Source organism: Fukomys damarensis, unplaced genomic scaffold (assembly GCF_012274545.1).
Source record: "Fukomys damarensis isolate Sample0158 unplaced genomic scaffold, DMR_v1.0_HiC HiC_scaffold_23, whole genome shotgun sequence".
In the NCBI taxonomy this organism is placed as follows: domain Eukaryota; kingdom Metazoa; phylum Chordata; class Mammalia; order Rodentia; family Bathyergidae; genus Fukomys; species Fukomys damarensis.
Window position 1 is genome coordinate 5,381,473 of NW_022900935.1, and position 16,803 is coordinate 5,398,275.

The following is a 16,803-nucleotide window of genomic DNA, read 5'->3' on the forward strand; positions in this document are numbered from 1 at the left end:
GTCTGGCACCAGAATGTGTAGTCTTAACTGATGCTGTTGCTATGACAATGTGACGGTAACTTCAGTGGTTACTTTCCACTTTGAATCACTTCCATCCATCCATCCATGTATTGTTCACGCACTGCGTGCCAGGCACTCTTGGGCTCTGGAGATAAGAGAGGTGAACCAGGAAGAGTCCTGGGTCCTTGTATACATTCAGGAAGCCTACCAGCCCATGAGTTTTGTGTATCCCCCTCCCACCCAGTGCCTAGCTCAGAGCATTTGTATATGGCTGCTGGGTAAATGGATAAATAAATCATTGAATTAAGGAAATAGACACTACCTGGGGACAGAGGAGGGCTCTGGGGTGCCACGATCCATTCTTAAAGACTTCTGACCTTGACCCCAGGGGGTCGCATTGCTGTAGAAAGTATGGGGTCATTATGGCGGTACCTTCTCCAGAGTCAGGTCCTTGGATGATATAAGGGACCTGGCAGATTCATCTCAAGCTGCTGATGACTTTCTAGGACACAGCAGGGCAGGGACAAGCCATCGTGGGTGGCACAGGTCCAGAAGGGACTCTGGCAAGAAGATGCCTGAGTCTCAGTTCCCGGCTTCCAGGTTCCCTTTCTCCCCAGTGGCTCCTGACAGGCCCCTGTCTCTGGGGTCTGGACCAGGAGAATGTGCAGGGTGGCCCCTCATCTCTGCATGGAATTGGGGTACAGTGAGTAGGGGGTGGCAGGAGTGTGGTGATGGTGGTGTCCTGCTAAATGGCTCACAGCCAGCTCTCTGGGTAGGGGAGGGAGCCCTTATTTGTGTCAGACCCATCTCTGCATCCTCCCTTCTCAGTGCCTAGCGCAAAGCGCTCACCGCCTATTTACTGCTTGAAGCTCACTTGTGCACTCCTGTGGCCGAGTGCTTTCAACATGGCCACTTTCCAGCTATCTGTACCACGTGCAGTTGCGAGGAGATAAGCCCAGTTGGCTTTCACAAGCTAGATTGAGCAAGCTCTACCACACTCCTGAAGAGCTAACTTGCCTCTTGACCTTTGCTCACGCTGTTCCCTCTATATGGAATTCCTCTTTTCCATCAGCGAACTCCTACTGCCTAACCACTGCCTACTGATCTGTTAAGGCCCAGTTCAGGCACCTGTTTCTCTGTAAAGCATGAGTCAAACTTCTTACTTTCCACCAGCCCCTCAGCACATAGCATCAGCCTGTGCTGTGCCTCAGGCTCTCTGGCCAGGCCCGTAAGGCCTGCTGTATAGGAGCCAGATACAGAGACGTGAAGAGAAAGTCATCGGTCCTAATCATCCCAGGGTACAGTGCTCAGCTTAGCACAGATGCTGAGTGAGAAAGGTTAACTAGGTGTTGAGAAATGAATGAAACCCCTCAGCGGCCTGTGGGGGCTGCAAGAGTGGGGGCAACCCTGACTGCCATGGCTTATTTCAGTAAAAGGACGGTCTGCAGGCCCCACACCTGCCCCAGACCTGGGATGGGTGGAACAGCGGGACCCCAGAAGGTCCGAGGGCATCTGGTTCCAAGGCTGGTGCCCCTTTGGCACAGGGAAGCCTTTATTCTGCTGATCTCAGGCCACATCTCATTATCCTAATGGGTTTAAATGGTCCTAAATGTTCTCGGAGTTTGGACAGAACCCATCTGGAGCCTGCAGGTGGGCTGGCCTGCTGTCAGTGAGGGGTCTGACTTCAGCGGGGATGTTGCAGGAGTCTACAGTGGCAATTCTAGTCCAGCTGATGTGTAAGGAGGAGGCAGGCGTGGGAAGCCAAGGTGAAGACTAAGGATCATACGAGTCATAAGAGCTGCTACTTCTACAGCTCTGCATGAACCAGGCACTGCTCTCAGCATTTTGTATGGCTGACTCATTAGTCCTCGCAACCCTGGAGGAGGCAGAAACCCATTTTGTAGCAGAAGAAACTGAGGCACAGAGGTTAAATGACTTATCCAAGCTCCTACTACAAATAAGCAGCGGAACTGCATCCACACTGGCTTCAGAGTCCATTTCTTTAATCCTAACCATGTGGCTTCTCAAAGGCAGGCAGGTTACAGAGGCATCTTTGTGCCTTTTCCTGGGGCCACTCCTGGGGCCACAGTCTTCAGGTGCTCAGGTCTCCTCTAGCTGCAGCACCTGTGCCCAGTGGGCTGGTCCAGGCCAGGGCACAGTGGCCTTGATCTGAGGGACCCCCGCCCCTTCTCTCACCAAGACCCCAAGGTACGTTACCAGAGTGGTGAAGATGAAGTGGTAGTACTCGGTCATCATGCCCATGGCCATAGCCTGCGGGAGAGCAAAGTGTCAGCCACCAGTGGGGGCACCCTCATGACCCGTCCCTTTACCCCGGGTGAGAACTGGGGACGGAGCAGCCTGGGCTGTGGGCTGGCGGGGCTGGCTCTCTGGTCTGAGACCTCTGAATAGTGGCTGGAGATTGCCCACAGGGTAGATCAAGATGCCGGATTCGGGGCCGCACTCTCCAAGGGTTCCCTATTCTGCAGGGTTGGGCGGGATCCAGCCACACTCAGAGAGGTGCTGACACAGCAGCTGTAGCTGCCCCTTAAGGGCCCAGCTCTGCTTTGCCCACTTTGCTGCTCTGGCTCCAGAGACAGCGCCCCCCTGAGCCAGGCCCGAGGGCAGGGGCTATCCTCAGCCTGAGGACAGAAGCGCCGAGACCTCCTTGTTTCCCTGGTCCCCTCTGACCCACAGAGCTGCTGTGGGGTTTTTATGATATACTGCCATAAAATCTACAAGATATATTTAGAATTCTGGGCCCATCAGGTGCTCTGGGGCAAAATGTCACAGGTCAAATATACCTTGAAACTGCTACAAGTTCTGTCCCAGGCTGGAGCACCCCGATCCCCATCAGGACCAGAAGGCTTCACTGGAACCCGGCAGCGGCAGACAGTTTGAACTGCTTTCAATCCTATTTAGCTGCACATGGAAACCTTGCCTTTAACTCCAGAAGTTTTCAAGTCCTGCAGACTTGAGAATAAGTTCTGCCTTTCTAGCTGGATGACCGTGGTCCCTCTACTTTCCCCTTGAGTCTCAGTCCCCACACTGTCAACTGGGTGTGATACCTGTCTCCCTTTCCCAGAGTTAGTAGGAAGTGACAGGTACCCGGCAGAGGAACTCTTTGGTAAACCAACGTTGTGACTGTCACTGTCACTCCGTTATGTAAGGTGGGGAGAGGGGAGCACTGGGAGCAGGTGGCCAGGAGAATTCAGGTTAAGGATTTTCTGCAGAGCGTGTTTCCTCCATGTTGATGTGAAGGATCCCCCGTGCCCACTGCAGACCACATGCTGGACATCAGAAGAAACTCTGCTTTCCTTGCCTCACAGAATCCGCAGACCTGTCTGTACCAGGGATTACTAACTATATCCACAGAGGAGGGAATGACTCAGGCAGAGCAGAAGCCTGAGAACTAGCCTTTTACTGCTGTGAAGGAGCCTTCTAGTCGAGTTTGCCATTTGGCTGGGGGTGAGGGGCCCAACTGGAGGGGGAACTCCAGCGTCACCAGGCTTTGAAACTCCCCTGGAGCACCTCTCTCCCTGCACCGGTGTCCCCAACTTATGACCTATATTTCAGCGGGTTATGTGTCAAAGCCCCATAGAATGCCTCCTCCAATCACCAGGGGTACTTCCTGGGATGACATCTATGCCTTTCACACAAAACACAGGCTCCGAGCAGAGTGCTTTTGGTTTCCTCTGCGGCACTCTTGGAGGTTGCTGGAGATTTTGCTGTGGTTTTCTTACGTGGCTGCAGCACTTGGCTCTGGTCCCCAACACACCAGGCTGAGCTGCACTGGGAGTGGAGGCCTGCGCAGGACCAAGAGTCCTCTACCTCCCACCACTGCTGCACAGCTGAGCAGACGGTGGTGCAAGGGACCTTGATGCACCTCCGTGTAATAGGAGAGTGACACCACGTGCCGCAGGCCATGAGGAATGAGTCACTGGGAGAGGCGGTGAGGCACTGTGGGGCTCTTCCTGCGAATCTGAAGCCTGCCTGTGTCTCCTGGAGGGTTCTGTTTCTGGGTGGCTTTGGGACCCTCTAGCAGCCCACCTCCCACCTGTACCTAGGCAAAACGCATTTACTGGGTACTCTCAGTGTGCTAGGGCTGGATGGGCAGACCGTCCAGTTAGTTTTGCTGCTGGTGAAACTAAGGCTTGAAGAGGCAAAGTGACATCAAAGGTCACAGTCAGGGAGAGGCAGTGCTAGGAGCCGTGCATCACGGCTGTGTCCAGGAAAGGGGAGGTTGGGAGAAATGGTCAGCAGGCCCCAGCCACCCCTCTGCTGGCCGGCACTCACGCACCTGCTTGAGGATCTGGGCTGCCATGGTGTGGCTGCAGTCGAAGATGATGCGGAACTCCCGGCCACGTTTCATCTCCTTGAGCAGGGGGCGAGAGTCGTCGGAGTCGATGGGGAGCTGGCGGATCTTCAGGCGGATGTTGTATCTTGACGGGGCCATGATGAGCTCCTGCAGCCGGATGAGCCCTGAGGAGCACAGGGCAAAAAGCCACACGTGTGCATGTGGCCCACAGAGATATGTGTGTGTGCATGGACATGGCCGGAAGTGTCCAGAGACAGGCGTGAGTGCACTCAGGCAGAGATGTGTACACCCGGACAGGCCTGCATGTGCACCAAGGCTGGAGCACCAATGTGTGTGCGTGTGTGTACACACACACACGGGTAGGCACGTGTGCAAGCTGATACCTAAAGGACATACACTTGGGCTTAGAGACACCTCTGTAGATGTAGACAAAGGCCTGTGCTCACATGCATACATGTACATGTGTACAGAGATTCAAAAGGAGGCACAGACAGCAAGTTCCTGCTGATCACACCTACTTGCATCTCTCACCATAATAGGCATAGACAGCTTTGTGAAACATGGGGCATAATTTCCCAAACATCTCCAGCAAATACACCTCTGGTATGTGGACACAAGAGGTAGCTCTAGCCTCAAAGGTACTAGCACATCCCAACTGTCAGACTACCAAAGGCCAGGTACTCTATGTGCCCCCCACCCCGTGAGAAGGCTGCCTTGGTAAACTTTATGTATTCATTCTTCTAGGTTTAATGCCACACCTCCTCCATGAAGCCTGCTTCTATTGCTTTGTTCAGAAAAGACTTCCTGCCCAGACACCCCGCCATGGCCAGATTACTAGCTCTTTCACTCAGCCTCCTCTGGCACCCCGTAACTCTTCTCATCCAACCATGAGGACCTTGAAATTGGGGAATGGGTCGCCGTAATCCCTGGAGTGGAGCCTGGCCCTTAGGTAGTACTCAACAGAAATTTCCGTAATTGGATTGACTTGCTGTTTTTCTCTTCCCACACTGAAAAAATCTATCCTCCACCTTGGCATTTTGTAAAAGCACTTAATCTGGGGACTTCCAGGGAAAACTGAATGTCACTTCCTGGAGACAAATGGCTTGCTTAGGTCTAATTAAGTTCATTTCTGTCCCTATTTCAGGGCCCATTCTTGCTGACTCCTTTGTGCAGTCTGGAAGGGAGTCTGCTTGCTGCTCTCTATTCGCCCAGGTTGGCCCATGCAGGAGGGGCTGGCGGGCTGTCCCCTCCCCCACCTGGCCATCTGCCACCCTTGGCCCAGTGGCTGCCTCCTGGTTCATTGTTCACACAGCCACACCCTATCTCCTCACTAATAGGACTCTGATTTTCCTTTGGGGAACAACTGCGCCCCTACTCCCAGTTTATGTGTTAGGGGCAAAACACACGGCCCTAGCCTGGCCCATGAATACATCCTCTAGGAATAAGACTGACTCGGAGATGGACACAGGACTCAGTCGGCTCTTATCAGAGTGACTCCTTGTTGCAGCAGGTAAGAAACATTTCCTTTTCATTCAACTTCAAATAGGGATGTATAATCCGGGGTCACCAATAGAACTTCCCAAGGACTGCAACGGAGTAGAGTCCAAGAGAACAGAGAGAAAGGAAGTTCTGATGATACTCATTTGAGCCTTTGGATTGACCAGTACCTGAAGCAAAAATTACCCTGAACTTTTCAGTAAAGGCTGCCAACACCTCTCCACCTGCTGCTCAACACACACGCACACACACAATTTTTCTTGAGCTAGTCTGTACTGGATGAAAGTTTGTTTCGGCAGCTACAGTGTCCCACATCTAGATGGAATCCCCGCACTCAGCCCATTCCCAGAAGGCTTCCAATGAAGCCACGTCTCCCAAGCCATCTCTGGTATACAGCCTGAGTCTATTCAGCTATCCTTCCTATTTTTAAGGGCTGGGCATCAGGAAAGCAGTCTGATTGCTTTCCATCATTTCACTGTGCTGAGGAGGACAGTCATGTTTCCCAAAGAGCTCCAGCACAAGCTTTGCCAAGGCCGCTGTCCCGCTCCTACGCCACTGTCCTGACAGTGAGTCTGCTGCAGGATAGAGACGGGAGAGCTGGGGCTCACTGCGTTCCCACGCAAAGTCCTAGACCCAGGTGCAGTGGCTGGGAGAAGGGTCTGGAGGCTTAGAGAGGTCTGGACCAAACAGGCCCCCATGCCTGCTAACCCTGGACTTGATGGGAGCAGGGAGATGATGTCAGGTGGCCTCAGCAGAGGAGAGGCCACAAGCTGACCCAATCACAACCAGTCCTGTGCATCCTCCTCCCAGTGTATTCAGAAAGTCTCAGCTGGCTTGGCTAAATGATGCTGACCTTCCATACCTATTACCCCAAGAGGCCCAGGGTGCCCAGATCACACTTGGTTTCCAGCCCATGCTCAGCAGCAGTAGGCATGAAGGCTTCAGGGACCCAAAACACAAGGACGGGGACAGGATAGATGCCGAATCAGAGGCCAGCAGGGCCTCCCTGTCAGCCAAGTACATCGTCCTGTGTAATGCACAGTGACCCACATTCTCCGGCAGCAAATGTCAGACCTTCTTGCCATCAGTGAATTCCCAAAGGAGAACAGAGTTCCGCCCAGCCCAGCCCAGCAGAGGATGAAGCTGTCTTTGTTTGCCTGAGCTGTGCTTTCCTTCCCGGCTGCTTCCCTCATCAATCCCTCTCAAAATATCTGCAGTGAATCATGGTTGTGGGAATCGTGCTTTTCACTTACGAAGCACTTCTGCATTCATTACCCTGTTTAACCATCTCCCAATCCTAGAAGGCGTGTGGAACAGAGATTTTCATTCCAATGTTGCAAAGGAAGAAACCAAGGGCTGCAGAAATTAAGGGACCGTCCCAAGGTTTTACAGCATGCTAGGAAAAGGATCAAAATTTGAGATACAATCTTTTGGCTCCTAGGCTGGGACCCTTTTCCCCACCCCGGATTTTTCTAAATATTTCCTTTTATCCAGGAGAGACTTTTTCTTTAGCTGGACTAAGTGACAGATGCCTGTAATTAGAGGCTGAGGCAGGAGAATCACAAGTTTGAGCACAAGTCTACACAACTTGGGCAGACGCTGTCTTAAAATACAATAAAAAGGGCTGAGGGTGTAGCTCAGTGGTAGAGGACTTGCCTAGCATGTGTGAGACCCTGGGTTCAATCCTCAGCATGGCGGGGGGGGGGGGATTGTCTTTGTGCACAGATTAGGTTAGAAAGGTAGAGAGGTAGCACAGCTCAAAGGGCAAACAGTAGTTGTCTCCTCAAAAGCCATTGTTCCTAAAGTAGATTGCAGTGATGGCCCCAATTCTTTGTCCTTCCTGACATCCAGGCCCTATCTCAGGTAATCTTGCTGTGTCCTCCAGCCTTGTGACTTGTCTTGACCAGAAGAATATTAGCAGGCACAATGCAAGCAGACCCCTGACGTGGAATCGTATACACGGGGTTTAATATATCACTCCTCTGCCATTATCCTGCTTGCATGAGCCTGCTGGAGGACAGAAACGGGGGACAGCCTGGACTCAATGTCTTTCCTGCCAAGGCCAGTCTAGATCAACCAACAGGCAGGTGAACAAGGCAGCTGAGACCAGAGAAACCTCCTCAGCAGGCTATGTAAATTGCTGACCTTGTGGACTTAGGAGCTAAACAAATGCTTATTACTTTAAGCCACTGAATTTTCAGGGTAGTTTGTCACTATAAAAAGAGCTAACCGATGCACCCTCTTCTGGACTGCGAAAAGAAATAGGCTTTTGTTTGATAGCAATGTGGCGGTCCCCAGAGGTGACTCAAGATTTTGAAGGGCCAATCAGTGCCGATTCCAATGTCATTTCACAGTGTTTAGAGTAGTAGGTGTGGTCCCAGAGAGCTATGCAGAACTGTCTTCTAAAAGATTCTGAGACAGATTTCCTTCCGTGATAAGAAGCATGAGTCACATCAACACAAATCCCTTTGGCTCCTACCTCCTTCCTTCCTTCCTTCCTGCTTGGGCGGCCTCGTGTGAAGAAGAGAGGATGCTTGGAGTTGTAGCAACTTTACTGTGACTAGGAGGAAAAGCCAAGAGGGTCCTGGCGAGACTGATCCAGCACTTTGATTTTGTCGAGCTGCTAAACCAGCCCTGGAAAGACCCCTTCCTAGGTGTCAGTGATATAACCAAGCAGCCAATTCTTGAATCAGTTTGAGCTGGGCTGTCTGTTACTCATAGGCAAAACATCCTAATGGACACAGCCCCTAAAGCAGACGCAGCTGGAGCCTGTGCTCTAATGTACTTTCCATTCCCGGGCTGTGATGGACCACAAGCTGTCCTGCCTCATAATAGCCTGACTCTGGGAACGTGCTTCTTGCCATCTGCTACTCACTTTGGAGGTTGCATTAATGCTTGAATCCTGCCCTCATTCCCCAAGACTACTTGTCCAAACCCCTTCTCTTATTGATTCTCCCGTTTTAAAATGTTTAGACTGAACTCCGTTGAGTCAAATTAGAAATCAGATTGAATTAGACTAATTAGAAATTGCAGGGAAGAATGAATTGGGTACTGGTGAGGGGGAAGAAATGATGCTCTCATCCCCTTTTTCTTTTTCTTTCTCCTGAGTAGTTAATAGTAATTCTAAACCATCAGATCTGAAGATCAGTTGATGCCCATGCAGTAGAGCTAGAATCCTTGGGGACAGGGAGCCTCAGACTCGGCATCAGCTGTGACCAGTTCCGCTCGCTTGTCACCCGTCATCTTACCGCAGCTTCCATTCCCCTGCGAAGCCTCCCCGCCCCACCCAGCCTGGAGGCCCAGCCCGGCTGGGCAGTGGTTTCCCCAGTGTCTACCGAGCTCTGTGTCTGTGACATTCCAGTTACAGCCCGCTTGCTCCAGGCTCTCCCTTCAGCCAGTGTGTCTGACTTTTCCCTCCCTCGCTCCATACTCAGACCGTCTCCTTAGGCTGGACTCTCATCTCCCCGCCGCTGCCGCGCATGGCCTCCCCTCTTCACTTTCGCGCACCCCGCTCTTTTCCACTCGTCGCGCCCGGCCACTGCTCTCCCTGCCCTTTCATCTGAAGGCCCGGCAGCAAGGATCCGAGTCTCTCTCCTCCGCCGGTGTAACAGCACAGGCAAACCGAGGCCTCAGAGCACCTCTCCCGGGGCCTCCAGCTCTGACTGTGCATGAGTCACAGCGCGTGATTCTTAGCTCCGATGGCCTGAAATCACCAGTGACCTCTCGACAGGCACCCACTCTTTATAATATGATTAACTACTCAAAACAAAAGGGGTTAACGTCTTTACTTCTTTACCCTCACACTTTACCCTGGAATACTTCGAGTTTAATTCAACTTGATTTTCAATTCTATTCAACTCAATCCCACTCAATTCAGTCCAACCAACATTTGAAAACACCGACTTTGTACCAGGCTCCGTGCTAAATCCTGGAGGCACAGAGAGTGTGTGGTCGGGGGGCAGAGATGGGCTCAGAGAGAGACGTCATTCACTGCAGCGCATGAAGACAGAAGGTAGCACAGTGCTGCAGAGACACCAGCGGTGACTTGCAGGGGGCAGGGACGGCACTCCTGCTGAGGACTCCAGGCAGCACTGGAGTGGGGACTCTGCTTTCAAGGATCTCCTGTCTGGTGCTCTGGGTACAGTGGGAACTCAGTGGATGTTTGTGGAATCCCGAGATAAATAAACAACTTTCTGATTTTCTCTTCTGAGGGCTTCTTGCCCTGCGAGTCCCACTGCCCATTAGGAGGTAATCAAGAGCTGACATGAATCACAGGCGCCGGAGAGCTGGAGGGCTCTTCCGAGACTGGATGCTGCAGCTCTTGACAAGTGCGAAGAGTGAGGCCAGATGAGTTAAATGATTTGCCAAGGTCACTCTTTCTTAAGAGGCCGGGGTAAGAAATGGCTTGGGACTGAGTCTTTGGAAAGAGAGAGGAGAGGGAGAAGAACCCGCTGGCTGTGAGCACTGGTTTTAGACTTGACCAGGCCTGCAGGTGCTGCTGGCTCTGACTCTAGCTGGGTCCCAGAGACAGGGCGTGTCGCCCTCTTGAGTCTCAATGTCTTCCTTTCTAATGGATCACCCCGAGAACTCACCGAAATTAACCGAAACTGCCACCACTTGGCCCCCTGCAGACAAGTGGTAGTGTTTTTTAGGGCACCAACCCAGCAGCATTCTTCTGTCACTGGAGGGCCCGTCCTGAGGCTGACTGAGGACCAGGGCAAAGCTCAGCAAGGAGCCCTTTCTTTCTCCTCTCCCTCTGTTCACCCAGGCCCTTTCCGTGACCTCAAGCAAGCCCTTTAGCCCTCTGCATATAGTTTCTCAGAGACAGCAGTGCAGCACCGTCTGTGTCCCCCAAGTCTAAGGTGGGGGCTTTTATTCACCTGGGTATCCACAGCTCTCAGCAGTGGATGAGGGCAGAAGGAAAGGCTCAGAACACATTTGCCCGATTGCTAGTGGCGGGCCTGGGACCCAGACACAGGGGTGGCACATTGTCCTAGAATTTTCTGGGATGTCCCAGGCTAGCTCAGAAAGGTTAGGCAGGACTTCTCCAAGCGGGTCCTACTCAGAAGAATGCTATCGTTAGCTCCAACTGGGAAGGGGTATGAGATGGATCCCTCTTCTGTGGGTCTGGTCTTGGCTGGGTCATGTGGGAGGCTGGGTGTCCACATGTGAGCACAGCTGCTGTGTAGGTAGAGACAAGTGTCTTTACTGGGTGCAGATGCAAAGAGGGGCAGAACTCATTTCAGTGAGCCCTGTGTGCCTGGTTGCCTTATGCCTTTTAACCTCCACATTCTGTAGAGGAGGCAACTGAGGCCCACGAGTGGGTGCACAGGCAGCAGGTAGGATAGCTGAGATAGAGACCAGGGTGTTTGGGCTCCAGCACACCCACATTTAACTTCAGGCCATACCCCAGAGACCTCTGGGTGTGACAGTGGAGGCCATGCTGGTGAGTAGAGGTGTGAGTGACGGGTAGGCTGGGTGCCAAGTACAGATCTGAGCACTCAGGCTGGGTGGGGCCTGGAGGTAGCATGCAGGGCAAGACAAGAGGTAAGTGTGGAGGGCCTGGGGCTGAGCAAGGTGTGAGAGTGTCCTGTAGGTGCAGGTGACCACAGGGGCAAAGATGGGCTGTGCTGTAGGCTGTGCCTTTTCCCCAGGGGCAGCTGTTAGGCAAGCAGATGAGAGCCTGAAGCTGGGGTTCTGTCCCCTCCACCCTCCCAGCCCAGCCCAGCCTGACCACCCACCTGTACTGTCGTCATAGACCACGGTGGCCGACCGCCACTTGAGGTGCTGGACCAGGTCCAGGATGGCGTGGCTGAGTGAGGCATAGTCGGGATAGAGGTTCACGTAGAAGGTGTCCTTGTTGTCCAGTGGGTGATGCTTCCAGCGCAGCTGGATGTGAGGCACCTCCAGGGCGTTGCAGATGGACTGGACGGCGTTGGTGCAAGAGCCCTGTGACGGCCCAAAGATCGCCACCACACCCAGCGCCAGCTGGTCACAGGCTGCAGTGATGGGGGAGAGCAGCACAGGGGTCAGCACTGGGGATTTTGGGCACGGGGGGGTGGTTTTGATGATCTGGTAAATGGGGATAAAACATCTGGAACCCTCAGGGGGTGGGTGACTCGCCATCTCTCTGAATCTCAGTTTTATCATTTGAGAAATGGGGGTATTAATGTCTCTCTTTGATCCAGGAAGGCAAGAGATGATGTGTGAAAGATGGTAGCATGGTGTCTGGCCCTTAGGAAGCACCCGGGACACAGGCATGCCGGTCACCCGTGATGTCATGGCCATGGTGAGCAGCAGCACCACCAGCTCTGTGCCAGGCCTGCACCGGGGAGCTTGAAAACACAGCTGTGCATTGGTTGATGCTTCTCCACCCTCCAGTCCCGACTCGGCCATCTCCCCTCTCTCTCAGCATCATCACTGAGATATCTAAGAGGCATCTCAGAGCAACATGTACAAAATCAGCCTCCTCTTCTCCTCCCAGCCTCCCTCACCACTGTCAAGGGCGTCTCCACTGTCTCTGACCTCCGTGCCCAAAGCCTTGGCTTTGCCTTGACTTCTCTGGTTCTCTTGCAGGCCAAAACCCAGTCCGACTCATGCTGCTTCTCCTTCAAGAGCTGTCACTCTGACCACTTCTCCTACTCCCTCTCCTACCTCCCTCCTTTGTCTAATCACCATGGTCTGACACTTGGATTATCACAGCTCATTCGTCCTTCCCAGTGTCTGTTCTGCTCTCCACAGCCAGCAAGGGCTCTCAGGATATAAGGCTTTTCTTCAAGTGGTTCCATCCTACTCAGCACAAAAATCAGGGCCCTTACAGTGGCTGAAGAGGCCCAATTTATTGCGGCTTCTCCCCATCCCTGACTCCCCTCATCTTTCTGACTTTGTCTCCCATTCTCTCCCTCCCCGAGAGCACTCAATCCCCACTGACTTCCATGAATGATGGTCCCCAAACACATTAGGCACACTCCTGCCTCAGGGCCTTTGCACTCGCTATTTTCTCAGACTGGAATGTTCTTTCTTCATATACCAACATGACTCTCTCCCCCTTCCCTCAGATCTCTGTGTATGTGTCTTACTAGAAAGGTCAACATTGCCCTACCTCTAATAGAAAGTCCCACCACACTTTCTAAGCCCCACAGCCTGTCATCTTTATTAAATGATCAACAGAAGTCTTGTGCATTTGTTGACTTTCTCCTTCCACTTGAATGCAAGCCCTGAAGAGAATGGTGCTTGATCTCTGTCATTTATTCATATATGCACAGTGCTTAGCCAACATCTGAGGAGTGATTGAGTGTCAAATCACCACCTTCAAATCGTCTGTGATCCCGAGGAAGCCCCAGGCCGGGCAGAGAGGCTTCCATTGGGCTGGGATGGCCTCACATGAGCGGCTCAGTAGAGTCAGGGCAGCTGCACCTCACAGAGGGGATTTTGTCTAATGATTCCTGAAAAAGGGCACATTCAGGGACGACTCCTGCGGAGCCATACCCCTTTCTTCCAGCAGCTGTCTCTACCTTTCCTGGTCTCCATACCTTTTCCTGTCCTATACAGAGGAGCAGTCATGTGATGTGTATCTACAATGCGTGGGGCGGCATCAGGCAAAGCACTCCGGGTGAATCCGCTACGGTTGCCTCAAGGGCTTCTGGGAGAGCCCTCGTGGGCACAGGCGCTCCTCTAAGATTTGTAGGGCCCAGGGCCAGGATACAGATGGAGATCCACATGCCATGAGGCTAAATATTTATGTGGGAGTCAAGCTAACAAAGTGCTAAACAAAATACATATTTTCTGCCTACCTTGAAAAGTGCACCTTTGTGATGGCCTGAGAAATGGAGACATCTCACACACGGTGACGTGGAGAGAGGCAGCGCCCAGCCCTGGCTTGTCCAGCCAGCTCCATCCTGAGCCACAGGAGCTTCGCCCCTTCTATGTGCGCACCCCAGCCCTTCCATCCAAGCCCCGCCCGCACCTCTGCACACAGCTGCCCCGGTTGCCCCCAGGGCCTGGAAGCCTGTACCTTGGAGCATGGCTCTTCCTCCAAAGGACAGACCTTGGGGAGGGGGACATGCAGGCCATGGGAGTGGGCTCAGGGCCACTTGGGCAGGGAATTCAGGCGTTCTAGATATTGAGAGCAAAGTCTAGCTGGCCCTCAAAAGGGTGAATCTCTTTGGTCTCAAGGATGTCTGTCCTGGGAGGAGAGGCTGACCCGAGGAGGGAAAGCCCCATCCAAGGCACAAAAGTGGTAACCACCCGACCCAGGCATACAGAGTAGACTTGACTCTACGACACTGGGTAATCTTCGCATATTTTTCATCTTAGCTGACATCCATCATTAACCTCACTGCTTCTTGGAAATGGGAGATTGCTAGGTAAAGTAGCTATTCTCCCTGAAATTTCTACTTCCTCCAAGAATATCAGAGAATGGTACTTATGGCTGGGGTGAAAATGCAGCAGTGTGGGAGCCTGCCAGAGCCACCTAGAGCACAGATGGTGACAGAGTCAGTGTGGAGAGCATCTCCTGGGGGACCAGGATACCTTGTGGCCAACACCAAGGCCGAGGAGGACACAAAGCAGGGAGCGTGACGTCTTCCTTGCACTCCTACAGTGCAGGGACTGGAGGCCAGGTCAGGGAAACACAGTTTTGTCACCTCATAGTCAAGCTTTGGGTAGCCTTCTGTGTGACTGTGTGTGAGATGAACCTCAGTGATATTAACGCTTCAAACATAGGAACCCTGGGTTTGTCAGCAAACTGTCACACTTAGGGACAATTCTCTTTTTCAATGCCCTTTCTCCAAGGATGCTGGGCCCCAAGGCCATCTGTGAGTCACTCGGAGCCACTGAATCTGGATACCAACCTGGAGCAGATGGTCACAGGGAGTGACAGTCGCACCCCCTCGCAGCTCCCCGATATCTCTGTTTCTGTCCCAGAACTTCCTGTCTCTTTTCTCCCTTTTACCCTGAGGACGTTCAGATTGAAGACTTGGTTGCAATACGTGGACGTCTCCTTCCCTCCCAGCACTGCTTCTAAGGCTCTGCCTCTTGGATTTTCCACTTTGATCTATGCCTTGAAGCAGGCTAGACGATGCGACTCCACCCCTCCTAACCTCGTACAACCTCCCAGGTCTTCTTGCCTCTCAAGGTCCAGGAATCTTGCTTGACGGAGGCAGGGGAGTGCAGGCCAAACAAAGTATCATGCTGCAATGGGTTGTGAGAACGCCCTTGAAGGAAGTGGTTTTGTTTGGATATTGATTGGTAGGAGAATGGTAAAGGTAGTTTTAAGAGCAACTGTGATAGGGAAGGCCACATCACAAAGCTATCGATCGATCAGAATGCTGATGGCATTGATGAGGGTGACATCGACGGGGGTGTTGCGACAGTAATAGTAATGACAATAGTGATGTACGCACTGAGAAGAGAGGAGGTGATGGTGATGACAGCATCGGTGGGATGGTGGTAGTGATGTCGATGAGACTGAGGGTGAGGAAGATGCTGTTGTCATGGCAACGACGGTGCTGAGGATCCCGGGTGTGGTGATACTGACCGATTTGAATGGATTCATGTGGTAACAATTCTGATAGCGTCGAGATCCGTGATGAGGAGGATGTTAATGCCATCGCAGTAACAGGTGGTGACAGGAGGAAGGGTGATGGCTTTCGCACGGATGGGACTGACGGTGACAAAGATGCCGCTGTCCTAACAGTGACGGAGACGGTGATGGCAGGGGTAGTGACAGTGCTGCTGACACTGTTGAGTGGAGGTGATACCACGATGGACGGGGATGGCAGTATCAGCGGGACGGCAGTGCTAACGCATTGGTGCTGACAGGTGTGACAATGGTGGTGCTACTGTGTTGATGATACCCACACTGGGTTTTATTTTGCCAGAGATGTGGTGATCAGATCTCACTGTTGAGTGGCAGGAAATACCAGCCCTGTCCTCCATCTATTTCCTCTCTTTGGCCTCTCTGCATATCCCTTTGCCCATCCCCCTTTCCTTCAAAGCTCTGAGGCTCTTCCAGCCTGGAAGATCAATGCCACTCCCAAGGACCGGGGCAGGGGTGACAGCAGCAGCACCAGCAGGGGCAGCTTTCTCTCCAGATGTTTCCAGGGAAGCAGCCAACCCTTGTTCTGGCAGCCCTGAGCACACACTGCAGTAATTACATTATTTGTGGCTTCAATTTTGAATCCATTTTCTGGTCATTTTACAGTAACTCAGTGGTTCACAATCATGGCAGGAGTCCCCAGCCTGAATGCATCCCCCTCCTTCTTTCCATGGCAATTGTAGTTATAACAAAAATTATCCCAATCAATTTGTGTCTTAAAAGGAATTGAGCAGCTCCGAGAATAAGTGAAGGCAGAGGAGCCTGGGGAGGGCTGGGTCGATTCCAGGGCTGCTCTGGTCAGACTTGGAAGGAACCACAGACGCTCTCTGGGTAGCTGGCTCAGGCACTGCCTGGCAGTTACTCATCTTTTAATTTTCCATAAAACATTTCAAAATAAAGACAATAAGTGAATGCCCCTTTTAATAGGGAAAGGCCTCCTGGGCCTCGTGCAGGGAGAAGGACTAATTCAATCAGAGCTGGGGGAGCAGGCGGTGCCAGGCTCTATGCCTCCACGTCCCCTCGCTCCACAGTGCCGAAGGCATCTGGATCTAGATGGGGGGTGGGGGTGGGGATGGAAACTTCCACCTAGGGGAAAATGGATTATCACTGGGTTAATCTGAGTTAGGCCCAAGTGCACTCCCTCGGAAGAGTCTTAAAGATGCTTCCAAGGAATACAGCTAAAAATATCAAAGATTAAAAGAAGGAAATAAAAATCTTGGGAACAAGAGGCTTCCTGTGAGATGGAGGGCACCCAATGGGGAGTATGATGCCATAGCAGAAATGTCTCTTAGAGTTGCTCTTATGGGATGTTATCTACCACTTTTTATTAAATTTACAACGTAGTAAAGTGAATCAGTTTTAAGCAAGCAATGGGTGAATTTTTACATATAAC

The 16,803-nt window shown here is 52.3% G+C and overlaps 1 protein-coding gene across 1 annotated transcript in view; it reads right to left on the reverse strand.

Annotated features, from left to right (window-relative positions):
* The window catches only part of Grik3 (glutamate ionotropic receptor kainate type subunit 3), a 478,898-nt gene that overhangs the window by 13,842 nt on the left and 448,253 nt on the right, over window positions 1-16,803 (reverse strand). Inside the window, exons 4-6 of the mRNA XM_033767981.1 lie at window positions 11,554-11,811; window positions 4,298-4,479; window positions 2,218-2,271 (exon numbers count right to left, since the gene is read on the reverse strand). Of these exons, the coding sequence (XP_033623872.1) occupies window positions 2,218-2,271; window positions 4,298-4,479; window positions 11,554-11,811 (494 nt within the window). The remainder of the gene's footprint in view (window positions 1-2,217; window positions 2,272-4,297; window positions 4,480-11,553; window positions 11,812-16,803) is intronic.